General features: G+C 41.6%; 1 protein-coding gene across 3 annotated transcripts in view; it reads left to right on the top strand.

Moving 5' to 3' along the window:
• Positions 1–27,451, top strand: part of LOC121544881 (60 kDa lysophospholipase) — a 129,353-nt gene that overhangs the window by 85,952 nt on the left and 15,950 nt on the right. For all 3 annotated transcript variants that reach the window (XM_041855101.1, XM_041855102.1, XM_041855103.1), the window contains exons 2-7: positions 11,639–11,777; positions 15,274–15,385; positions 15,673–15,798; positions 17,499–17,582; positions 18,417–18,543; positions 18,654–18,766. In XM_041855101.1, coding sequence (XP_041711035.1) covers positions 11,639–11,777; positions 15,274–15,385; positions 15,673–15,798; positions 17,499–17,582; positions 18,417–18,543; positions 18,654–18,766 — 701 coding nt within the window. The remainder of the gene's footprint in view (positions 1–11,638; positions 11,778–15,273; positions 15,386–15,672; positions 15,799–17,498; positions 17,583–18,416; positions 18,544–18,653; positions 18,767–27,451) is intronic.

The raw sequence follows: 27,451 nt of genomic DNA, 5'->3' as shown, positions 1-27,451 counted from the left end.
AAAAAACTGTAATATCATATGTTTCATCAAGTTGTGGCTGAACGACGACATGGATAACATACAGCTGGCAGGATATACGCTGCATCGGCAAGATAGAACAGCTGCCTCCGGTAAGACAAGGGTGGCGGTCTGTGTATATTTGTAAACAGCAGCTGGTGCACGAAATCTAATATTAAGGAAGTCTCAAGGTTTTGCTCGCCTGAGGTAGAGTATCTCATGATAAGCTATAGACCACACTATTTACCAAGAGAGTTTTCATCTATATTTTTCATAGCTGTCTATTTACCACCACAAACCAATGCTGGCACTAAGACCGCACTCAATGAGCTGTATAGGGCCATAAGCAAACAGGAAAATCTCATCCAGAGGCGGCGCTCCTAGTGGCCGGGGACTTTAATGCAGGGAAACTTACATCCGTTTTACCTAATTTCTACCAGCGTGTTAAATGTGCAACCATAGGAAAAAAAACTCTAGACCACCTTTACTCCACACACAGAGACGTGTACAAAGCTCTCCCTCGCCCTCCATTTGGCAAAGCGGGACTCTAACCCGGACGCTTATAAGAAATCCCGCTATGCCCTCAGACGAACCATCAAACAGGCAAAAAGTCAATACAGGACTAAGATTGAATCCTACTACACTGTCTCTGACGCTCGTCGGATGTGGCAGGGCTTGCAAACTATTACAGAGTACGAAGGGAAGCACAGCCGCGAGCTGCCCAGTGACACGAGCCTACCAGACGAGCTAAATTACTTCTATGCTCGCTTCGAGGCAGGCAACACTGAAGCACGCATTAGAGCATCAGCTGTTTCCGGATGACTGTGTGGTCACGCTCTCCGTAGCCGATGTGAGTAAGACCTTTAAACAGGTCAACATTCACCAGGTCGCAGGGCCAGATGGATTACCAGGACGTGTACTCCGAGCATGCGCTGACCAACTGGCAAGTGTCTTCACTGACATTTTCAACCTGTCCCTGACTGAGTCTGTAATACCAACATGTTTCAAGCAGACCACCATAGTCCCTGTTCCCAAGAACACTAAGGTAACCTGCCTAAATGACTACCGACCCGTAGCACCCATGTCTGTAGCCATGAAGTGCTTTGAAAGGCTGGTCATGGCACACATCAACACCATTATCCCAGAAACCCTAGACCCACTCCAAATTGCATACAGCCCCAACAGATCCACAGATGATGCAATCTCTATTGCACTCCACACTGCCCTTTCCCACCTGGACAAAAGGAACAATGCTATTCATTGACTACAGCTCAGCGTTCAACACCATAGTGCCCTCAAAGCTCATCACTAAGCTAAGGACCCTGGGACTAAACACCTCCCTCTGAAACTGGATCCTGGACTTCCTGACGGGCCGCCCCCAGGTGGTAAGGGTAGGTAACAAAACATTTGCCACGCTGATCCTCAACATGGGGCCCCTCAGGGGTGCTTGCTCAGTCCCCTCCTATACTCCCTGTTCACCCATGACTGCATGTCCAGGCACGACTCCAACACCATCATTACGTTTGCAGATGGGATAGGATAAAGTAATCCTTCTACCCCCAAAAAAAAAAAAAAAAAAAAAAGTATAAAGTGGTTATCCCACTGGCTATAGGGTGAATGCACCAATTTGTAAGTCGCTCTGGATAAGAGCGTCTGCTAAATGACATAAATGTAAATGTAAATGTAGATGACACAACAGTGGTTGGCCTGATCACTGACAACGAAGAGACAGCCTTTAGGGAGGAGGTCAGAGACCTGGCCATGTGGTCACAGGATAACATCCTCTTCCTCAACGTGATCAAGACAATGGAGATGATTGTGGACCACAGGAAAAAGAAGAGGACCGAGCACGCCCCCATTCTCATCGACGGGGCTGTAGTGGAGCAGGTTGAGAGATTCAAGTTCCTTGGTGTCACACATCACCAACAAACTATCATGGTCCAACCACATCAAGACAGTCGTGAAGAGGGCATGACAAAGCCTATTCACCCTCAGGAGACTGAAAAGATTTGGCATCGGTCCTCAGATCTTCAAAAAGTTCTACAGCTGCACCATCGAGAGCATCCTGACTGGTTGCATCACTGCCTGGTTTGGCAACTGCTCGGCCTCCAACCGCAAGGCACTACAGAGGGTAGTGCGTACGGTCCAGTACATCACATACATACAGTGGGGGAAAAAGTATTTAGTCAGCCACCAATTGTGCAAGTTCTCCCACTTAGAAAGATGAGAGAGGCCTGTAATTTTCATCATAGGTACACGTCAACTATGACAGACAAATTGAGAAAGAAAAATCCAGAAAATCACATTGTAGGATTTTTTATGAATTTATTTGCAAATTATGGTGGAAAATAAGTATTTGGTCAATAACAAACAGGCAATATTTCTGGCTCTCACAGACCTGTAACTTCTTCTTTAAGAGGCTCCTCTGTCCTCCACTCGTTACCTGTATTAATGGCACCTGTTTGAACTTGTTATCAGTATAAAAGACACCTGTCCACAACCTCAAACAGTCACACTCCAAACTCCACTATGGCCAAGACCAAAGAGCTGTCAAAGGACACCAGAAACAAAATTGTAGACCTGCACCAGGCTGGGAAGACTGAATCTGCAATAGTTAAGCAGCTTGGTTTGAAGAAATCAACTGTGGGAGCAATTATTAGGAAATGGAAGACATACAAGACCACTGATAATCTCCCTCGATCTGGGGCTCCACGCAAGATCTCACCCCGTGGGGTCAAAATGATCACAAAATCCCAGAACCACACGGGGGGACCTAGTGAATGACCTGCAGAGAGCTGGGACCAAAGTAACAAAGCCTACCATCAGTAACACACTACGCCGCCAGGGACTCAAATCCTGCAGTGCCAGACGTGTCCCCCTGCTTAAGCCAGTACATGTCCAGGCCCGTCTGAAGTTTGCTAGAGTGCATTTGGATGATCCAGAAGAGGATTGGGAGAATGTCATATGGTCAGATGAAACCAAAATAGAAATTTTTGGTAAAAACTCAACTCGTCATGTTTGGAGGCAAAGAATGCTGAGTTGCATCCAAAGAACACCATACCTACTGTGAAGCATGGGGGTGGAAACATCATGCTTTGGGGCTGTTTTTCTGCAAAGGGACCAGGACGACTGATCCGTGTAAAGGAAAGAATGAATGGGGCCATGTATCGTGAGATTTTGAGTGAAAACCTCCTTCCATCAGCAAGGGCATTGAAGATGAAACGTGGCTGGGTCTTTCAGCATGACAATGATCCCAAACACACCGCCCGGGCAACGAAGGAGTGGCTTTGTAAGAATCATTTCAAGGTCCTGGAGTGGCCTAGCCAGTCTCCAGATCTCAACCCCATAGAACATCTTTGGAGGGAGTTGAAAGTCCCTGTTGCCCAGTGACAGCCCCAAAACATCACTGCTCTAGAGGAGATCTGCATGGAGGAATGGGCCAAAATACCAGCAACAGTGTGTGAAAACCTTGTGAAGACTTACAGAAAATGTTTGACCTGTGTCATTGCCAACAAAGGGTATATAACAAAGTATTGAGAAACTTTTGTTATTGACCAAATACTTATTTTCCACCATAATTTGCAAATAAATTCATTACAAATCCTACAATGTGATTTTCTGGATTTATTTTTCTCATTTTGTCTGTCATAGTTGACGTGTACCTATGATGAAAATTACAGGCCTCTCTCATCTTTTTAAGTGGGAGAACTTGCACAATTGGTGGCTGACTAAATACTTTTTTTCCCCACTGTATGTTATGTCAGAAAAATTCAGTTATAAATTCCTCTGTCCTAGTTAAAAACAAGTTATCATCCAATAGGCTTTGATTAAATTTCCAATATCCTCGCCCATGTGGAAATTCAGTAAGAGTAATGTATATGCCAATTATATGATGGTCCGACCGCATTCTGTACCCTATCAACACTTTAACTTTTGGTGCCAACGAGAATGACATAAGAAAGAAGTCAAGACGACTAGCTTGATTGCGTCTCCGCCATGTATATCTCATTAGGTCAGGATATTTAAGCCTCCATACAGTGAGGGAAAAAAGTATTTGATCCCCTGCTGATTTTGTATGTTTGCCCACTGACAAAGACATGATCAGTCTATAATTGTAATGGTAGGTTTATTTGAACAGTGAGAGACAGGATATGTCAAAAATGTTATAAATTGATTTGCATTTTAATAAGGGAAATAAGTATTTGATCCCCTCTCAATCAGAAAGATTTATGGATCCCAGGTGTCTTTTATACAGGTAACGAGCTGAGATTAGGAGCACACTCTTAAAGGGAGTGCTCCTAATCTCAGTTTGTTACCTGTATAAAAGACACCTGTCCACAGAAGCAATCAATCAGTCAGATTCTAAACACTCCACCATGGCCAAGATCAAAGAGCTCTCCAAGGATGTCAGGGACAAGATTGTAGACCTACACAAGGCTGGAATGGGCTACAAGACCATCGCCAAGCAGCTTGGTGAGAAGGTGACAACAGTTGGTGCGATTATTCGCAAATGGAAGAAACACAAAAGAACTGTCAATCTCCCTCGGCCTGGGGCTCCATGCAAGATCTCACCTCGTGGAGTTGCAATGATCATGAGAATGGTGAGGAATCAGCCCAGAACTACACGGGAGGATCTTGTAAATGATCTCAAGGCAGCTGGGACCATAGTCACCAAGGAAACAATTGGTAACACACTACGCCGTGAAGGACTGAAATTCTGCAGCGCCCACAAGGTCCCCCTGCTCAAGAAAGCGCATATACAGGCCTGTCTGTAGTTTGCCAATGAACATCTGAATGATTCAGAGGAGAACTGGGTGAAAGTGTTGTTGTCAGATGAGACCAAAATCTAGCTATTTTGCATCAACTCAACTCGCCGTGTTTGGAGGAGGAGGAATGCTGCCTATGACCCCAAGAACACCATCCCCACGGTCAAACATGGAGGTGGAAACATTATGCTTTGGGGGTGTTTTTCTGTTAAGGGGACAGGACAACTTCACCGCATCAAAGGGACGATGGACGGGGCCATGTACCGTCAAATCTAGGGTGAGAACCTCCTTCCCTCAGCCAGGGCATTGAAAATGGGTTGTGGATGGGTATTCCAGCATGACAATGACCCAAAACACACGGCCAAGGCAACAAAGGAGTGGCTCAAGAAGAAGCACATTAAGGTCCTGGAGTGGCCTAGCCAGTCTGCAGACCTTAATCCCATAGGAAATCTGTGGAGGGAGCTGAAGGTTCGAGTTGCCAAACGTCAGCCTCGAAACCTTAATGACTTGGAGAAGATCTGCAAAGAGGAGTGGGACAAAATCCCTCCTGAGATGTGTGCAAACCTGGTGGCCAACTACAAGAAACGTCTGACCTCTGTGATTGCCTCATTAAAATGCAAATCAATTTATAATATATTTTTTACAAGCGTTTTTCTGGATCTTTCTGTTGTTATTCTGTCTCTCACTGTTCAAATAAACCTAACATTAAAATTATAGACTGATCATGTCTTTGTCAGTGGGCAAACGTACAAAATCAGCAGGGGATCAAATAATTTTTTCCCTCACTGTATATCCACTAGTTCTAATGTATCCATGACATTCATGATTTCCTTAAGAGCATGAGGTTGATAGTTGGTAGTGTGATTTCCTTTACGGTCCATTGAGCTATTTAAAACAGTATTAGAATCTCCCACCATAATAATAGAGTCTTGTATTGCTTGCAGGGTTGATCATTTATTATATATATTGTCAAAGAAGCGTGGATCATCATTATTTGGTCCGTAAAGTTTAATGAGCCATATCTGTTTATTATGGTCCAATAACATATTAAAAATCATCCATCTACCTTGCATATCTGTTTGGACAATTTGCACATTCGGTTCAAAATTACGGTTAATTAATATCATCACCCCTTTTGAGTTTCTTTGCCCATGGGAGAAATATATTTCGCCCCCCCCCTAGTCCTTTTTCCACACAACTTCATCTAGAATTGTTGAATGAGTTTCCTGTATACAATATATTCCTTCTTTGAGCCATGTAAATATTGTTCTTCTTTTGTTGTTATCTGCTAAGCCATTACAATTATAACTGGCTATACTTATTTCACCACTTACCATAATGAGATACAAGTTTCAAATCTATTTATCATAATATATGTTTGTAAATTTACCAATAATGTCCATATAGCTGTACCATGATATTTGCATTGCTACTAAGTAACCCACCAATTGTTCTCCACAATTCCCCCCGCTAAAGCCCCTCCCCATCCCAAGTTGGGTTGTCATCCCAGTGATCGGCATACCACCCCCGTTCCCCCGGATCCCTAGGCCCCCCGAGAGGCCAGGACCCATCCTTCGAAAACAGCACACAGTGCCACCCACAAAACAGAAGCAGGTCAACCGCCAAAAGCATTTTCAATGCTCTCACTTCAATTGCTTTTATATATATATATATATATATATATATATATATATATATATATATATATATATATATATATATATATATATATATGTATATAGCTATAAAAAATATATATCTATTCAAATATCTTGTATATCTTAATTTCCATCATTATCAATTAATATGCGTAATAATGTCGGCAGTTCATGCAAAGGATTGTTACCTTTAACCCGGATTGCCATTGTATTACATTACATTTTTGTAAAGCAATTATTATTTTAGCAAACAATTATTGTGGTTCATCCTATATTGTCCCCTTGCAACAGATGTTGGATACATACACACACAAACACACACACATACTCTTAAACACTCAACCCCTTTCCCCCACAATCAACCATGAGCTCAGATGCTCAACGGTTGTTACATCCCAGTGCCGAACTCAAGAAAGGACCTGATTTACGAACGCATATACAGTTACAGCTATTTGAGAACGCATGCAAGATTGAGCAAAAATGGACAAAAATGTGAGATTTGATTAACGTATGTCAAGTCCTAGGTGATGGAGATCAGATCCACCCTCTTCCCCTGAAACACAAACACTCTGGTCCCCCGTTGTAACCATTTCCCAAGCATCTCCGTGCAGTCAGACATTTGATTATTTTGTGCCACAAGGGCCACAAAAATATGCCCCCTCTCTGATTGTCAGAGTGTGACCCCCTCCCAATGGATTACTGCAGCCAGTGTTGCCAGCACTGCCACTACCTGGGTGGGGTACCCCACCGGAATCCCCACCGGCTAGGTACAAGTTCGTCAAGGTTCTCATTAGCAGCTTTGAGAATTTCCTTGTAATTTATAGTATGCTCTCCCATCAGGGGGCTCTGGACCAACCCTGCCAGGCAGGCTCAGAATCTTGAGGGGGCGGTGCTGCTCTAGTAGGTCTCTTTCCGCATATATCTTTCTGTTTTGGCTGCATGTAGGCAACTTACAGCAGGCCCATAAAACAGATGGGGACTTCTCTTTGGTGTATGGGTTGCTCAGGTGGGTGTCTAGGATATAGGGTTGGGGACCGTTCCATCATGATAGGACAATAAAAAATAAATTAGATGTTTTCTTATTTTAAAATGTATATCCCTCATCTGCACAAAACTGAAAGCTCTCTCTCACAACCCCTGCTCACAGACACACATTGGTTCTGGGATATGCACAGTTTCCTTTCTCACTCACTTAACGCCACACTTTTCCAAACACAAAAACGCACACCACACCTTCCATCACAATACATCCACACTTACCCACATACTGTGCCTTCTATATCTTCTGTTTGCTATGTTTTTATCTCCACTATGTTGATTGAGTACTTGTGTTCTAATTAGTTATATTTGAAGTATTATGTCGCTTGTTATCCTTTCTTGTAATGCCGTCTTATCCCTTTATAAAATACTATAAATGCTATAAATGTGTATTATTTTTACAATCCCTACCATGGCTAGTATTGGGTGTTCCATTATTTGACTCCTCTATTAGAACTTTCAGAATAGCCATGGAGTAGTCTTTGTGTCGCGGATCATTTGGTTGTCAATATACAGATTATCGACTACGATAAGAAGCAACACGCTTCTCTTTTAATCTATTTTCCTTGAAGATTGGGTACAGAACTTTGCACCGTTCTGCAATCTCCCTCGGGAACTGATCATTCATGCCTACTTTCGTGCGAGCAAGTCTTTTACCTAGGCTTTTAACCATTACTTTATCCTTAAAGAAAGCAAATTTGGCAACGATTGGACGCTCATATCTCTGTCCTCTTTGTCTGAAACGGTGTACACGTTCGAGTTGGATTTTATCGACAACATCGAGTGGGATTTGAAGCACTGTAAGAAAGAAGTCCTTCACAATTTTTAGGTAACCTCTCCTTCTTTTTCTTGGATAACCGTAAGTACTAGATTTTCTCTCATCAATCTAGTCTGTATGTCTAGTAAGGCTTCTCTCAGAATGTTGTTCTCCCTTTTAAGTTCCTTAACATCAGTTTCTATCTTAGTGACTGTCCCTTTTAGCTTTTTTGTATCTTTCTACGTTATCGCAGCTTTTTCATCACTCATTTCAAGACTTGCCTTCAACTCCTTTACATCCTTACTGACCAACTCTAGTATGCCCAGTTTGTCATTTATTGACTTCAACAGATCGCTTTCCACACTTACCAGTCCCAGTGGTGAAAAGCATAAGTCATCTGTATCCGTCGAGGAGTCGCGTTTTCTCTTGGAGATTGATTCTCCTCGTTTATCCTCCGTCATGTTTGAGTGTTGCTTGTTGTTGTAATATTTGTCGATACATTTCTCTAGCGTTATGATTTGTTTTGCGTTATTATCCAGATTGAATGTTATTACCCACGAGTATATGAAGTGCTAATATTTAGTCTAACTTACTGATATTGAATATTACGTTTTAATCTTGAGGTGATTCGCACCGCTGTGTGTTCAATACGCCGTCGTGTCACGTGACAGCTCCATACTACTTGTCAGACATAAAGAACTGATACTATATACTTGTTGTTGGGGTGGGATGAATGTGGGGGGTCCGTGAGGTGCTTTTGACCATTTATTTGGATTCCTCATGTCTTACTCATTGTTAGAAAGAAGTTTCAAGGTCTGGAGGTTGGGATGCTTTCAAATCAGATGTTGGGTACTATATTTTTTGAATATTATGTGAATCCTAAAATTTAAATGGCCAATTTGGGTGCAATCAATTAGCTTAATTTCAAGAAAATAATGTTGCAGGAATGCTAATCTTATCTGTTTCTAACTACGGGAAACAATTTCAGAACAGTCTGAGATGGTGGCTGTTATGGCTTGCTGAAATGACATGGAACAACCCCTGTGCTAAGTGCTAATTGGCTATCTAGCATGCTCAAACACCTGTGTGTAAGAGTAACTGGCGAGGAAGTGTAGCAGAAGTGTAGTTCGTCAGCTGGAGGCACACAGCCGTATGGATCTGTGCAAACCTGTTATAGTAATATATATATATTTGATTATTTCTTGCTGATACGAAAGATAAGTTCCATATGTTTTGAAAACCGTATCACAAATGATGATTATTGACATTTCTAAATGATAAAACAGAGCGTCGGGATTGTCTTTCACGTGGTCCCACCGGTAAGTGGTGCTTACAGCTGCGAACCCTTAAAAGTTCATGACAACTTCTTGCAACATATATTGCACCTTGAAAATCATGGTCATGTTTGTCCACGCATGCTTAGTTTCAACTCACTTCCTTCCCCATTGTAAGATGAATTTGAGAACACGTGGATGGATGTGTACTCCCTTAACGTTAAACTAATGAATAACCAGCTGTGACGTACAAGATTGGGCAACAGCAGGACCAAACTACATAATATTATGTTTGTTGAGAGTACAAAACAACCAAAGGTCTTGCATGCTTCAATACTGGTTAACTGTCCAATCAGTCACAGTTGACCTAAATGATAGTGTTCACCACTGCCATTTGTCAGTCTTGCATATGAATTCCAGAGGACAAGATCAGCTGAATTAGAATCTTTCATCCACACACCCTTACAAAGATAAATCAAGATTTTTGTTGACTTAAACAACCCAACCAAGCAGGTATTTTGCTAGTGTGATACACCACTGAAACGTTTATATCTGCCTATCTCTTCAACTCCAGTTTTGCTTCTTTTAATTTCTATTGTTTTCTGTATAATTCATTTCCTGAAATGGGAAAGAATTAAGAATCGTTTTTGCGGCAAGGACACGTGTTAACTGTTAAGCAACTTGGATAAAATGTCTGATGAATGGTATGTCTAGGCCAGGGATCATCAACTAGATTCAGCCGCAGGACGATTTGTTTCTTGAACGGATAGTCAGGGGGGCGGAACATAATTACAAATAATTCGTAGACTGCAAATTGACCGCAAGAAGCCCAAACGGATATAATATTTGACTAAAACATAATAATTTCTAACCTTGTTTACATTTGTCGATGATCACATACTGTTTATCTCTCTATTTGCTAAGAAAACTTGGGGGGCCAAATAAAATCACCTGCGGGCCACCAGTTGGGGAACACTGCTCTAGGCTGACCAGACCTTCTCATATCATTCAGCATCCACTGCTGTTGATGGTACTTGGAGTAAACAGTAAACACTAGACCATAATTAACGTGACCATAGTTTCTAGGTATAGGGCCTACTGTATAATCACACCATTCCAAAGGTTCAGTTTGGAAGTCAAAAGTTTGGTCTTTATGCAATCAGCCGTTTCATTCCAGTGGCTTGACTCAGGTTTCACGCCTCTCAGCTGCCCTGCCTCATCTCTCCCATTGAAACGCATTAGTAGTCACGTGCCAGTATGCCACGCAGCCTGCAGCCTTCTCCCACTTTAGGAACTCATTTATTGGAAAAGGCACTCATTAGTAACTCATTTACCATTGAAGACCTGGGGTCTGTACCTGGGTTATATCATTAGCATATTCTGGAGGGCTGTTGTCCTATGATGAGTTATATAAAACATTTCACAATACATGAATGATTAGAACCATTTTCAAACACAGCCTACTTTTCATATTGATGTGATTCTCAAGTTTGCCACTAGGGTTGAGTATAACACAAGGCGTGATTAACTGGGAATGGTAAACCTGATAATTCCCCCTGAAATTACTTTGATTATTTAGACCTTTTCTTTTATTTATTTGCATTATTGCAAAAATGCTCTCGAGGTCTTTCTGTTTGACTTGCATAATTAACAAGAATGTAGACTCTACTAGGGCCGGGACGATACTAGTATCGCAATCATTTTTTTCTATGGCAAAAATGAAGACACGAAGTAGATTAACTTCTTTGGTCCTTTTAAAAACCTGCTGTATGTAACATATTGTGTGCTATAGCTTGGGAAATAAATACATGTGACTCTGGATGACAACATAATGTTTGTTTCCAACATCAGGGCTGTTTTCCTAAATAAGTTAAATTCTCTTAGTGTTTTGTTTCCTTGCCACGATACTAACGAGTATCGTGATACTGGTATTGTCCTGGCACTAGACTCTACCACACTGCTACACTCTCAACTCGAGGTCCCTAGGCTATGTCAGAGCCCTCTCTATACAAAATAAACAGCAATAAACTCAGATCTATGTAGGCTATTGTTGAGCTCACCCTAACTGAACTCTGACTGATTTGTTACTCCGTACTCTAATGGTAACATCACCTTCTCTCTCTGTGTCTCTCTGTCTCTCATCCACAGTGCTGTCCCCAGAGCCTAATGTGTTTGTGAAGGCCCTGCGAAAGCATCCCAGCCTCCATGATGAGCAGTATGCCCTGCAGCCCTGTATGTACGACTCCAACAGCACGAGCTGCCCACAGGAGAACACCCTGGTCCTGCCGTAAGTCACCCATACACCCCACCTCTCCAGGGCTCCTCTGCAGCCTTCTAGCCCTATTTCTGTTTATTCTCTTTCTTTTTACTTTGCCTTTGCTGTTATTAATATATAGGCTGGAGTTAAATGTTGGGATGTTTTACTTTATTGTACAATCTTCGTACAGTGTATAATCATTTAAACTGTGAAAAGCGTACTGTTTGACCTCCATGTAACACCTCATCACTGTAGATTTAGACTAATGTAGCCTTGTGCTATTTGACTGAAAAACTTCAGATAGCGAGCTTGGAGTTTAAAACAGGTAATAAAAGACTAACAGACTAGGCTAATAGTAGTTATATCTGGTCGTATAGAAATATATGAAAGGAACCTCTACCTCTGCTACTACCGATACATTAATTTTCACGCCTTTACCATTTCTTTACACAGGAGTCTATGTGGTCTTTGTGGTCCTCTGTAGCTCAGCTGGTAGAGCACGGCGCTTGTAACACCAGGGTAGTGGGTTCGATCCCCGGGACCACCCATACACAAAAAAAATGTATGCACGCATGACTGTAAGTCGCTTAGGATAAAAGCGTCTGCTAAATGGCTTATTATTATTGTACTAACTAGATTAGAATAGCTGCTTAATTTGACTGTCAAATTCAAAGACAAGACAGAAGCTCTGCTTCCTGTTTTATAACCATTGCCAGATTTTATTTCAAGGCTTTTTCAATCTACAAGGCAAACAAGGCTTTTTCAAAGGTTCCTTGAAAAAAGAAGTTGTAGTGCACACCGTATCACGTCAGGATAAAGGTTGAGATCCTCCCCAAAATCAGTTCAGTATGACTCCTCCATAGCAGTAGGCCTACGGCTGTAAACTTCTTAGCTGGGGATATCACACACATTTCTATTCACTGCATGACTGGGAACATGTCACTCTAAAACTCTCTGTATTGTTTTGACAGGATGCTGACACACCACGCTGATGAACTATAAAAGGCTCCTGTAGTACTGGTAGCATACTGTATGCCTGCGCTACGCTATGCTGTGTGTCTGAGAGTGGTTTGATTCCTCTGTATCCGTCCCACCTGGTGTCAAAACGTGCCTGGCAGGAACAGTTTGCTGCTCAGTCGTGTCTGTGTTTGAATCTATCAGGGAGTGATCCTAGGAGCACACACCTGCAGGGAGTTGTGCAGCAGCATATCTGTAGTGGTTTTCACGGGTGCCTGACCGTATGCCCTTATTCCATCTCTTCAGAAACTTCGCTTGGCTCCCGCTGGAGAGAGAGGTAATCTCATTGGTTCATGTCTAGCTAAAAACAGTGCAGCACAGTCGAGTTCTCACAATTTCTGTAATACTCTAAGCATCCCCAGGAGCTTTTCTGCTGTCAGGGAGTGAATAGGCCTGCGAGGGGTTGCTGGTGTCACGCTGGCAGGGAGCGAGGCTAATCTGTGTTAAGCGTGTTTCATCCTTGTAGTCTGGGTCTGTGTGTTCAGGAGCAGCGAGAGGGCCCTCTGCTGAATGGGGTCCTGGCAGGTCGGGTCCAAGGGCTACCTGCTATCGCCCCTCCAGATGGAGGCTGAGCCCAGACCAAGGAACCTTGGGTCAAATCCCTCCCAGCAGCCTCCTCTCCTCTCTTGGCCTGCGGTGTCGGGGGCATTGGGGCGCCCCTGCCTGCCTGCATGCTAATCCTTACAGACACACAGGCAGGGCTCAGCCCCTCAACCTCAAACCCACTCAGAGCAGCACTGGACCACAGATAAAGGCTGGCGGGGGCAGGGTGGGGCTGGGTTATAGGGGACTATACTAGGACTACACAAGCACAGTATTTTTCAAACTAGTATGAGCGAGACTGTTTGTGTGTGCGTGCGTGTGCATATGTGTGGAGGGGGGCTGCTGGCACTGTGCTTGCTTGGATCATGATAGTGTTTGTTTGGAGAACGTATGTCACCTCCCTAGCCCTCCATTCCTCACCCCCTCACAGGGGATTCATAGGACATCACCTTCCGTCCCCCGAACTAATTCTATCAGTCTCATTAAGTTCAGTAGTTTATTCAAACATCCTCTTTCCTCCTTGCTTCTGTAAGGTTCATTTTCATTATTACCATCATTATATTCCTTTGTGTGGCGGCAAGTTAATGTTGATTAACACAAACTAACTGTCACTAAACATTGCTAATAAATGTCCCTAATGCCTGAATTATTTTGTTTGCACTTTGCAGTGAGCGTGTGCAGTGGACTTGAAATAACATTGGCAAAGCTGATATCATTATATCCTAACATTGCTTGAATTTTGAAGTCTGTGCAGTAGGAAATTGGTTTATTGATTTATTGAAAAGCTGTGAGTGAAAAGCAGTAGTGAAATCCTCTGTGGGAAGCCTTTACCCCAACCTCCCGTTTGCCCCTAACCCCTCCCACCACTCTGCTCCTCATCAGCAGGCTAGGCCAGGGGGCAGCATCCTATCCTCGGTATGCTAATACCTGTTTCCCTGCCACACCGTCGGCTACACCAGGAGATAAATGAATAATTTGTGATTTTAATATTGTTTCCAACGGCACTATCGCTTTAAGATTATCAACAACATATGTTTGAGGATTGTGTGTGGAGCCAGGGCTAATTAGGGTGGTGTCTTTAGGCCTCTGGTTAGGTGCTGAGGGGTGAGCTTGCTATTCCCCCTGCTGTTCTATTGAACCCCCAACAAGGGGATGATATGCACCCCCATCCGTGTTTCTAGTTGTCCTATGGTAATGTGGGGGGTAGCCGTGTCCCATCCCATGTCTTAAAAAGGGAGATTAAGAGGAACATCTTTTCACAGCTGCTTAGCAGGGGCACACTCTTATTAGGGTGCTAGGTCATTAATATGTATAGCAGGCCAGGAGCAACTGACCCTGTAATTAGAACATGGGGTCTTGCTAAGACATGAACCCACCCCTTTTTTATAGCGACGCAGAGATCTAACTAGTCACCCCCCTTCCACACCTCTAACAACCACCCCTCAGAACATCCTCAAATGAGTAACTCCCCATACAGTGTCATACTGAGCAGAAGAAACGGCAAAACTTCCCAGGGCGTCTCCCCCTTCCTCTCTAAAATGAGCTAATCCATGCCCCCTCCATCACACGTCCATAATTCACACCTCGCGCTTTGGAACTGGTTTGGGCACCCTGCTGCTGAAACAGAAGGCCCGACCAAATAGACTTTGTCTGGCTTCATAATGTAGGCTAGGCTTGTCTCACTCTTTTCCTTTCTTTATCTTCAGCCTTTTTCCTCTCTCAGGTAAACAGAACCAAGTCTCACTGCGTTTGTAGCGTAAACAAAACATCCAAGACAAAGACCCCCTAAAGTGATTTCCTTTTTTTTTTAATGTGATCGACTCATTTGTTAACATTTATTGTTTATGTGTCTCTGTGTAAACTTTCTGCTCTGTTTTAGATACACTGCGTTTCTTTGGGTGTTTTTTCTGTGATTTGTTTATTATTGGATGATTGTGACTCATAGTAAACGTGTGTCTTTTCCCAGGCTGTCAAAACTGAATAAGAGGATAGTGTACACTGTTTTAGAGTACAACCCTTTGCTGGACTCTTGCAATATGACCACAGATGACTGGGGTACAATTGGGAAGGACATTGAGGTACTTGGTGTTGTCATTTTCTATCTCTCACTAACCATAACCCTGACTTTATGATAAAACATAATGTATTACAATAACACAACAGCCTCAAATCATTCACTGAAGTAAAAATCAGTTATCACTTTCTTTTTTATGTAACCATACTCTTTGTGGTACTGTACTGGTGCTTTTGTAATAAATACAGTAGTAATTTCAAAAAGCCTGTGGCAAGATGTAGGCTACACATTTTGACCTTGGAACTTTGATTAAAGTCTGATCCTGTTCTCTTTATTGTCTCTTGGTTCCAGAAACACTATGAGAATTATGCCGGTTTTGTCATCCTCCACGGCACTGACACCATGGCCTACACTGCATCTGCTCTGTCCTTCATGTGTGAGAACCTGGGGAAGCCTGTCATCCTCACAGGCTCACAGGTACACCTGCCATCCTTATGGTTGAACTGCTTCATAAAGATAAGATAACAGAAGGGTGATATGTTGTTTATACAGTGAGGGAAAAAAGTATTTGATCCCCTGCTGATTTTGTAAGTTTGCCCACTGACAAAGACATGATCAGTCTATAATTTTAATGGTAGGTTTATTTGAACAGTGAGAGACAGAATAACAAAAAAATAATCAAGAAAAACGCATGTCAAAAATGTTATAAATTGATTTTTACATTTTAATGAGGGAAATTAGTATTTGACCCCTCTGCAAAACATGACTGCAAAACATGACTCTGGCAAAACCCTTGTTGGCAATCACAGAGGTCAGACGTTTCTTGTAGTTGGCCACCAGGTTTGCACACATCTCAGGAGGGATTTTGTCCCACTCCTCTTTGCAGATCTTCTCCAAGTCATTAAGGTTTCGAGGCTGACATTTGGCAACTCGAACCTTCAGCTCCCTCCACAGATTTTCTATGGGATTAAGGTCTGGAGACTGGCTAGGCCACTCAAGGACCTTAATGTGCTTCTTCTTGAGCCACTCCTTTGTTGCCTTGGCCGTGTGTTTTGGATCAATGTCATGCTGGAATACCCATCCATGACCCATTTTCAATGCCCTGGCTGAGAGAAGGAGGTTCTCACCCAAGATTTGACGGTACATGGCCCCGTCCATCGTCCCTTTGATGCGGTGAAGTTGTCCTGTCCCCATAGTAGAAAAACACCCCCAAAGCATAATGTTTCCACCTCCATGTTTGATGGTGGGGATGGTGTTTTTGGGGTCATAGGCAGCATTCCTCTTCCTCCAAACACAGCGAGTTGAGTTGATGCCAAAGAGCTCGATTTTAGGTCTCATCTGACCACAACACTTTCACCCAGTTCTCCTCTGAATCATTCAGATGTTCATTGGCAAACTTCAGCCGGGCCTGTATATGTGCTTTCTTGAGCAGGGGGACCTTGCGGGCGCTGCAGGATTTCAGTCCTTCACGGCGTAGTGTGTTACCAATTGTTTTCTTGGTGACTATGGTCCCAGCTGCCTTGAGATCATTGACAAGATCCTCCCGTGTAGTTCTGGGCTGATTCCACACCGTTCTCATGATCATTGCAACTCCACAAGGTGAGATCTTGCATGGAGCCCCAGGCCGAGGGAGATTGACAGTTCTTTTGTGTTTCTTCCATTTGCGAATAATCGCACCAACTGTTGTCACCTTCTCACCAAGCTGCTTGGCGATGGTCTTGTAGCCCATTCCAGCCTTGTGTAGGTCTACAATCTTGTCTCTGACATCCTTGGAGAGCTCTATGGTCTTGGCCATGGTGGAGAGTTTGGAATCTGATTGATTGATTGTTTCTGTGGACAGGTGTCTTTTATATAGGTAACAAACTGAGATTAGGAGCACTCCCTTTAAGAGTGTGCTCCTAATCTCAGCTCGTTACCTGTATAAATGACACCTGGGAGCCAGAAATCTTTCTGATTGAGAGGGGGTAAAATACTTATTTACCTCATTAAAATGCAAATAAATGTATAACATTTGTGACATGCGTTTTTCTGGATTTTGTTGTTGTTATTCTGTCTCTCACTGTTCAAATAAACCTACCATTAAAATTATAGACTAATCATGTCTTTGTCAGTGGGCAAACGTACAAAATCAGTAGGGGATCAAATTATTTTTTCCCTCACTGTATGACCTCTTGCAGGTGCCGATCTATGAGATGAGGAACGATGGAATAGACAACCTCTTGGGGGCGCTGCTGATCGCCGGTCAGTTTGTGATTCCTGAGGTGAGTAGTGCAGGGAGGCTTCTTGGTAGCTCAGTTGCCTGCAAGTCACCTGTACTTGTTTTTGAATGTGAATTTACGTTGAATCATCAAGTGTTGATGAAGGATCTCCTTAATTCCCAGTTGCTATTATTTATATCAGACCAATTCCCCATTGCATGTCTTTCATATTTAAATTATTTTTCATCTTGAAGAGTGTCTGTCTAGCTTTTTAGGCTGTTGTGGATAAGAGCTTTTGTGATATAACTTCATGTGAATTTCAACATAAATCAAATCCACTGAGATAGTAGAGGCTATGTCATACCTGATTGATAAAGGTGTGAGGATGAACTATGTTGTCAGACAATAGGCACCAAAAGCCTTAAACCTCTTGTCTAACAAGACTGTTCAGTAAAGCATGAGAATGTGTGAGTGTCGCAATACAGGACCTGACCTGAAACTGCCAGATGATACTTCAGAGTTGTGTCAAAGGGCGTTTGTCTTTAAGAGTCATAGAATAACTCACGTACACACTCTCTGAGGCCTTTATCTAATGCTGTATCTAGAGAATGTGCTGCTATCAATAAATATGGAATTATACATTTTAAATGAAGATATGAGGAAATGTAGTTGTAATTGCGTTTTATCAAAGGCTCTGTCATATGCTCTGTTAAATCAATAGCACAAAATAGCCAAGCGCTAATTTACCTTAGCATTGTGGCTGTTGAAGGGAATATATATATATATATATATATATATATATATATATATATATATATATATATATATATATACTACACCCATAGTATAGATGATCTATTATGAGGTTTCATTCATTCCCCATCTGATTCTCTGTAGGTGTGTCTGTATTTCCATCACAAGCTGTACCGAGGGAACCGTGTGACCAAGGTGGACGCTGGGAGTTTCTATGCCTTCAACTCTCCTAACCTTGCTCCTCTGGCCACCGCTGAAGTAGATATTAAAAGTAATCATACTGGCTCTGTCCTGTTATGTACTCATATCTATATCAAGTCAAATCTTTGATGTGGCCGATAGATGGATGTTTTCACTGAACTCTCTCCCTCTCCCCTGCAGTTAACTGGGACACGGTGTTGAGGGCGAACACGACCACACAGTTCAGAGTGAGCACTCAGATGAACCATTATGTGGGTCTGCTGCGGCTCTTCCCAGGCATCACTGCAGTGACTGTAAGAGGCTTCCCAGGGTGGGGATGGGGTGGAGGTGAGGAGGGGTGGATAGTGGCTCTGCCCTGTTCCTGTTGCCCATTTAACCACATCATTAAACCACAACTGTCTTCCTACTTCAGTAATACTGAAAGTAAAATATACTGAACAAAAATATATATGCAACAATTGAAACGATTTTACTGAGTTACAGTTCATATAAGGAAATCAGTCAATTGAAATAAATAAATTAGGCCCTAATATATGGATTTCACATGTCTGGGCAGGGGCGCAGCCAGACCCAGACAATCAGAATTAGTTTTTCACCACAATAGGGTTTTATTTCAGACAGAAATACTCCTCAGTTTCATCAGCTGTCCGGGTGGCTGGTCTCAGACGATCCCGCAGGTGAAGAAGCCGAATGTGGAGGTCCTGGGCTGGCGTGGTTACATGTGGTCTGTGGTTGTGAGGCCGGTTGGACATACTGCCAAATTCGCTAAAACAACGTTGGAGGTGGCTTATGGTAGAGAAATGAACATTACATTGTCTGGCAACAGCTCTGGTAGACATTCCTGCAGTCAGCAAGCCAATCGCACTCTCCCTCAAAACCTCAGACATCTGTGGCATTGTGTTGTGTGACAAAACTGCACATTTTAGAGTGGCCTTTTATTGTCCCCAGCACAAGGTGCACCTGTGTAATGATCATGCTGTTTAATCAGCTTCTTGATATGCCACACCTGTCAGGTGGATGGATTATCTTAGCAAAGGAGAAATGCTCACTAACAGGGATGTAAACAAACATTTGAGAGAAATAAGCTTTTTGTGCGTATGGAAAATGTCTGGGATCTTTTATTTCAGCTCATGAAACATGGGACCAACACTTTACATGTTGCGTTTATATTTCTGTTCAGTATAGTAATATCCTGTTGTAGAAAGAGTAAATCAGGACATCCCCATTTGGAGCCATCTTCATCTAAAACTCTTCATTGCAGCTCTGTTGTGGTGAATCCTCTCATGAAGGCCATACTGTGTTTTCTGACAAGCCAGCATCATGTGGGCGTTCCAAGTGGTCTGCATACAGCCAGGATCTGCTCTGGGGTTGCCAGCAGCACTTAGCCAAGTGAAAAATTAGACAGGGTTATGGGGCATGTCCAATTACCCACCAACATTTAAACACTTAGATACACCTCCATATCTACAGACTGAGGGGAGTATGGCTTTACTGTCTCAATCTGGTCCCTCTGCCGATGCTGGCCATGTTGCTTTTTTATCCGTTTTTATCACTTGATTCTTTTTTGATTATGCACCAAGCTCTCCTCTGCCTTCCACTGTCTCTGCCATCATGGGGGTTATTTAGGAATCTGTGTTGCACACATTCTTGGCTAGCTAGAGGCTTGATCCGAAATCCAATGGAAGATATGGGGCCATGCCCAGCTCTTTTTCTTCTTTTTTTTTTTTGGGGGGATAGATCAGCTTAATATTGCAGATAGATTGTAACTCCCATCAATGTAATTGTCTGCATCACTTCCAATCCCCCATGTTTATATATATATATATATATATATATATATATATACAAATATATACACACATACATACATATATATACAGTGGGGAGAACAAGTATTTGATACACTGCCGATTTTGCAGGTTTTCCTACTTACAAAGCATGTAGAGGTCTGTAATTATTATCATAGGTACACTTCAACTGTGAGAGACAGAATCTAAAACAAAAATCCAGAAAATCACATTGTATGATTTTTAAGTAATTAATTTGCATTTTATTGCATGACATACAGTGGGGAGAACAAGTATTTGATACACTGCCGATTTTGCAGGTTTTCCTACTTACAAAGCATGTAGAGGTCTGTAATTTTTATCATAGGTACACATCAACTGTGAGAGACGGAATCTAAAACAAAAATCCAGAAAATCACATTGTATGATTTTTAAGTAATTAATTTACATTTTATTGCATGACATAAGTATTTGATCACCTACCAACCAGTAAGAATTCCGTCTCTCACAGACCTGTTAGTTTTTCTTTAAGAAGCCCTCCTGTTCTTCACTCATTACCTGTATTAACTGGACCTATTTGAACGCGTTACCTGTATAAAAGACACCTGTCCACACACTCAATCAAACAGACTCCAACCTCTCCACAATGGCCAAGACCAGAGAGCTGTGTAAGGACATCAGGGATAAAATTGTAGACCTGCACAAGGTTGGGATGGGCTACAGGACAATAGGCAAGCAGCTTGGTGAGAAGGCAACAACTGTTGGTGCAATTATTAGAAAATGGAAGAAGTTCAAGATGACGGTCAATCACCCTCGGTCTGGGGCTCCATGCAAGATCTCACCTTGTGGGGCATCAATGATCATGAGGAAGGTGAGGGATCAGCCCAGAACTACACGGCAGGACCTGGTCAATGACCTGAAGAGAGCTGGGACCACAGTCTCAAAGAAAACCATTAGTAACAAACTACGCCGTCATGGATTAAAATCCTGCAGCGCACGCAAGGTCCCCCTGCTCAAGCCAGCGCATGTCCAGGCCCGTCTGAAGTTTGCCAATGACCATCTGGATGATCCAGAGGAGGAATGGGAGAAGGTATTGTGGTCTGATGAGACAAAAATTGAGCTTTTTGATCTAAACTCCACTCGCCGTGTTTGGAGGAAGAAGAAGGATGAGTACAACCCCAAGAACACCATCCCAACCGTGAAGCATGGAGGTGGAAACATCATTCTTTGGGGATGCTTTTCTGCAAAGGGGACAGGGACGACTGCACCGTATTGAGGGGGAGGATGGATGGGGCCATGTATTGCGAGATCTTGGCCAACAACCTCCTTCCCTCTGTAAGAGCATTGAAGATGGGGTCGTGGCTGGGTCTTCCAGCATGACAACGACCGAAACACACAGCCAGGGCAACTAAGGAGTGGCTCCGTAAGAAGCATCTCAAGGTCCTGGAGTGGCCTAGCCAGTCTCCAGACCTGAACCCAATAGAACATCTTTGGAGGGAGCTGAAAGTCCGTATTGCCCAGCGACAGCCCTGAAACTTGAAGGATCTAGAGAAGGTCTGTATGGAGGAGTGGGCCAAAATTCTGCTTTTCTGATGTATCAAATACATACAGTGGGGAGAACAAGTATTTGATACACTGCCGATTTTGCAGGTTTTCCTACTTACAAAGCATGTAGAGGTCTGTAATTTTTATCATAGGTACACATCAACTGTGAGAGATGGAATCTAAAACAAAAATCCAGAAAATCACATTGTATGATTTTTAAGTAATTAATTTGCATTTTATTGCATGACATAAGTATTTGATCACCTACCAACCAGTAAGAATTCCGGCTCTCACAGACCTGTTAGTTTTTCTTTAAGAAGCCCTCCTGTTCTTCATTCATTACCTGTATTAACTGGACCTGTTTGACCGCGTTACCTGTATAAAAGACACCTGTCCACACACTCAATCAAACAGACTCCAACCTCTCCACAATGGCCAAGACCAGAGAGCTGTGTAAGGACATCAGGGATAAAATTGTAGACCTGCACAAGGTTGGGATGGGCTACAGGACAATAGGCAAGCAGCTTGGTGAGAAGGCAACAACTGTTGGTGCAATTATTAGAAAATGGAAGAAGTTCAAGATGACGGTCAATCACCCTCGGTCTGGGGCTCCATGCAAGATCTCACCTCGTGGGGCATCAATGATCATGAGGAAGGTGAGGGATCAGCCCAGAACTACACGGCAGGACCTGGTCAATGACCTGATGTCCAATTTTAAACCTCCTTCCATCAGCAAGGGCATTGAAGATGAAACGTGGCTGGGTCTTTCAGCATGACAATGATCCCAAACACACCGCCCGGGCAATGAAGGAGTGGCTTCGTAAGAAGCATTTCAAGGTCCTGGAGTGGCCTAGCCAGTCTCCAGATCTCAACCCCATAGAAAATCTTTGGAGGGAGTTGAATGTCCGTGTTGCCCAGCGACAGCCCCAAAACATCACTGCTCTAGAGGAGATCTGCATGGAGGAATGGGCCAAAATACCAGCAACAGTGTGTGAAAACCTTGTGAAGACTTACAGAAAACGTTTGACCTGTGTCATTGCCAACAAAGGGTATATAACAAAGTATTGAGAAACTTTTGTTATTGACCAAATACTTATTTTCCACCATAATTTGCAAATAAATTCATTAAAAAGCCTACAATGTGATTTTCTGGATTTTTTTTCTCATTTTGTCTGTCATAGTTGACGTGTACCTATGATGAAAATTACAGGCCTCTCTCATCTTTTTAAGTGGGAGAACTTGCACAATTGGTGGCTGACTAAATACTTTTTTCCCCCACTGTATATATATATACAAACATACACATACATACATACATACATACACATACAGTGAGGGAAAAAAGTATTTGATCCCCTGCTGATTTTGTACGTTTGCCCACAGACAAAGAAATGATCAGTCTATAATTTTAATGGTAGGTTTATTTGAACAGTGAGAGATAGAATAACAACAAAAAAATCCAGAAAAACGCATGTTATAAATGTATTTGCATTTAATGAGGGAAATAAGTATTTGACCCCCTCTCAATCAGAAAGGTTTCTGGCTCCCAGGTGTCTTTTATACAGGTAACGGGCTGAGATTAGGTGGACACTCTTAAAGGGAGTGCTCCTAATCTCAGCTTGTTACCTGTATAAAAGACACCTGTCCACAGAAACAATCAATCAATCAGATTCCGAACTCTCCACCATGGCCAAGACCAAAGAGCTCTCCAAGGATGTCAGCGACAAGATTGTAGACCTACACAAGGCTGGAATGGGCTACAAGACCATCGCCAAGCAGCTTGGTGAGAAGTTGACAACAGTTGTTCTTTAATGCAAGGCCGACAGACAAGTTCCTTACTTTCTCCTCCTTCCACTTTCCTCTTCCATTTTTGCGGTAAGGCTGCAATTATTTGGTTGTAATTTTGGGTACAGCAGACATTTCCATATGTTTTTGTTAGCTGCATGTGCGACATAACTCCACCAGTCCTACCGATGATATCATTTACAAAGATTATACCTTTTTTAAACATTTTGTAAAAAAAAACAATTTCTATATTTGAGTTTAACCACAATATTTGTTGCATTATTTGTTCTGTCGTTTCTGGAGGATTAAATTGAAATTGCAACTAACTTTCTATGGCTTGTTTTAGAAATAGTGATATCTGGGAGATGATTTCCCTTTCAAATAACTGAAAGTGAGTATTTGTAATCTGAATAAAGGGAAAAAGGCCATTCTTAAACATTGGGTGAGACAATCTTACTAGTTTGCTAGAGAACCAGTTCGGATTTAAGTATAATTTTTGTATGACTGAAGCTTTTAGTGATAGGTCTAATGCTTTAATATTTAATAATTTCTGTCCTCCGAATTCATATTCATTATATAAATAGGCCCGTTTAATTTTGTCTGGCTTGCCGTTCCAAATAAAATGGAATATTTTTTTCTCATATAATTAAAAAAACTGTTCGCTAGGTGTAGGCAAGACCATAAGCAAATAGGTAAACTGGGATAATACTAAAGAGTTAATCAGGGGGATTTTTCCACAAATTGACAGGCACCCACCTTTCCATGGTAGCAAGATCTTATCTATTTTTGCTAACTTTCTATTATAATTTATTGAAGTGAGATCATTTATTTCCTTTGGGATATGTATTCCGAGTATATCCACATCACCATCAGACCATTTTATTGGTAAACTACATGGCAATGTAAATTTTTTATTTTGAATTGATCCAATACGTAATATAGTACATTTGTCATAATTTGGTTGTAATCCAGAGAGGTTAGAAAATGTATCTAGATCCTCTATGAGGCTGTGGAGTGATTCTAGTTGTGGATTTAAAAGAAAACATGATCATCAGCGTACAATGACACCTCTGCGTACAATGACACCTTTGTTTTTAAGCCCTGGATTTCTAATCCCCTGATATTATTGTTGGATCTGATTTTAATAGCTAACATCTCGATGGCCACAATAAATAGAAATGCCGATAGTGGACAATCTTGTTTCACTCCTGTTGACAGTTTAACACATTCTGAGAAATAGCCATTATTTACTATTTTACACCTAGGGTTACTATACATGATTTTGACCCATTTTATAAGAGATTCACCAAAATTGAAATGCTCCAGGCATTTATATATAAACCCCAGTCGTACTTTATCAAATGCCTTTTCGAAGTCTGCTATAAATAGCAGGGCTGGTTTCTCATATTTTCCATAATGTTCTATTGTTTCCAATACTTGCCTTATATTATCTCCAATGTATCTTCCATGTAAAAAACCTGTCTGATTAGAATGAATAATATCCAACAATAACTTTTTTATTCTATGCGCTATACATTTTGCTAGAATTTTTGCATCACAACACCTACAATCACAACACCTACAATTTTTTAAATGGACTGGATCTTTATATTTTCCACTTGTATCCTGTTTCAGTAATAATGAGATCTTCTTCTTGAGTGTCAGATAATCTATCATTTACATAGGAGTGGTTAAAACATGCTAATAATGGTCCTCTTAGTATATCAAAAAAGGTTTGGTATACTTCGACTGGTATGCCATCCAACCCTGGGGTTTTCCCGGACTTAAAGTCTTTAATTGCATTCAGAAGTTCCTCCTCTGTAATTTCACCTTCACATGAGTCTTTCTGTTTGGCTGTTAATTTTACATTATCAATAGAAAAAACATCTCTACAATTAGCTTCAGTTAGAGGAGATGGAGGTGACTGAAACGAAAACATATGCTTAAAGTACCTTGTTTCCTCCTTCAAGATATAATTTGGTGAATCATGGGTTAATTGTAACCAGTTTCATTAAATTATTTTTGGCAGCATTCCTATGTTGAAGATAAAAAAATAATTTGGTGCATTTTTCCCCATATTCCATCCAGTTTGCTTTATTTTTATAATATATTACACTTTCTTGAATAAGTTTCTCCATTTCTTTTTGTTTTTCTTCTAATTTATTCTGAGCATCTATGTTACAGTTTTTATTGCCATCTATCTGTTCTGTTAGACTTTCTAATTCCTTTGTTAGTATAAACTCTTTTGACCTAAATTGCTTTTGTTTTCGAGATGAGTACTGAATTGCATGGCCTCTAAAGGCACATTTAAAGGTGTCCCATACAATAAGGGGATTTGCTGTACCTATGTTATGTCGGAAAAAGTCAGTTATAAATTCCTTTGTCCTAGTTAAAAATTAATTATCATCCAATAGGCTTTGATTAAATGTCCAATATCCTCGCCCATGTGGAAATTCAGTAAGAGTAATGTATATGCCAATTATATGATGGTCCGGCCGCATTCTGTCCCCTATCAACACTTTTTAAACTTTTGGTGCCAATGAGAATGAGATAAGAAAGAAGTCAAGACGACTAGCTTGATTGAGTCTCCGCCATGTATATCTCACTAGATCAGGATATTTAAACCTCCATATATCTACTAGTTCTAATGTATCCATGACATTCACAATTTCCTTAAGAGCATGAGGGGGATTGTTTGTAGTGTGATTTCCTTTATGGTCCATTGAGCTATTTAAAACAGTATTATAATCCCCCACCATAATAATATTGTCTTGAATTGCTTGCAGGGTTGATAATTAATTATATATATTGTCAAAGAAGTGTGGATCATCATTATTTGGTCCGTAAATGTTAATGAGCCATATCTGTTTATTGTCCAATAACATATTTAAAATAATCCATCTACCTTGCGTTTCTATTTGGACAATTTGCACATTCGAATCGAAATTACTATTAATTAATATCATCACCCCTTTTGAATTTCTTTGCCCATGGGAGAAGTATATTTCGCCCCCCCCCCCAGTCCTTTTTCCACACAACTTCATCTAGAATTGTTGAATGAGTTTCCTGTAAACAATAGATATTATATTCCTTGTCTTTGAGCCATGTAAATATTGTTCTTCTTTTGTTATTATAAGCTAAGCCATTACAGTTATAACTGGCTATACTTATTTCACCATAAACCATAATGAGATACAAGTTTCAAGTCTATTTATCATTACATATGTTTGTAAATTTACCAATAAAAAATACCGTAATGATTGAGTGTCCATAAAGCTATACCATGATATTTGCATTGCTACTAAGTATCCCTTCAATTGTTCTCCACTAATTCCCCCGCTAAAGCCCCTCCCCATCCCAAGTTGAGCCGTCATCCCAGTGATCGGCATCCCACCCACATCCCTCCGCATCCCTAGGGCACCGAGAGGCCAGGACCCATCCATCGAAAACAGCACACAGTGCCACGCACAAAACAGAAGCAGATTAACCGCCAAAAGCATTTCCAATGCTGTCACCTCTATATATAACTATTTAAAAATATATATCTATTCAAATATCTTGCATATCTTATTTTCCATCATTATCAATTAATATGCGTAATAATGTTGGCAGTTCAAACGTAGGATTTTAACATATAACCCGGATTGCCATTGTATTACATTTAATTTATTGACAAGCAATTATTATCCTAGCAAATAATTACCGTGGTCCATCCCATACCCCCAACATCCCCACCCACCCACAACAGACGCCGGACAAACACACACGCACATACTCACATACCCCAACACACTCAACCCCCCCTCCACAATCCACCATAAAATCAGATACTCAACGGTTGTTATATCCCAGAGCCCAACT

The sequence above is a fragment of the Coregonus clupeaformis genome, chromosome 29, assembly GCF_020615455.1.
Source record: "Coregonus clupeaformis isolate EN_2021a chromosome 29, ASM2061545v1, whole genome shotgun sequence".
NCBI classification, from domain to species: Eukaryota; Metazoa; Chordata; class Actinopteri; order Salmoniformes; family Salmonidae; genus Coregonus; species Coregonus clupeaformis.
This window is presented reverse-complemented; position numbering and strand designations above follow the sequence as displayed.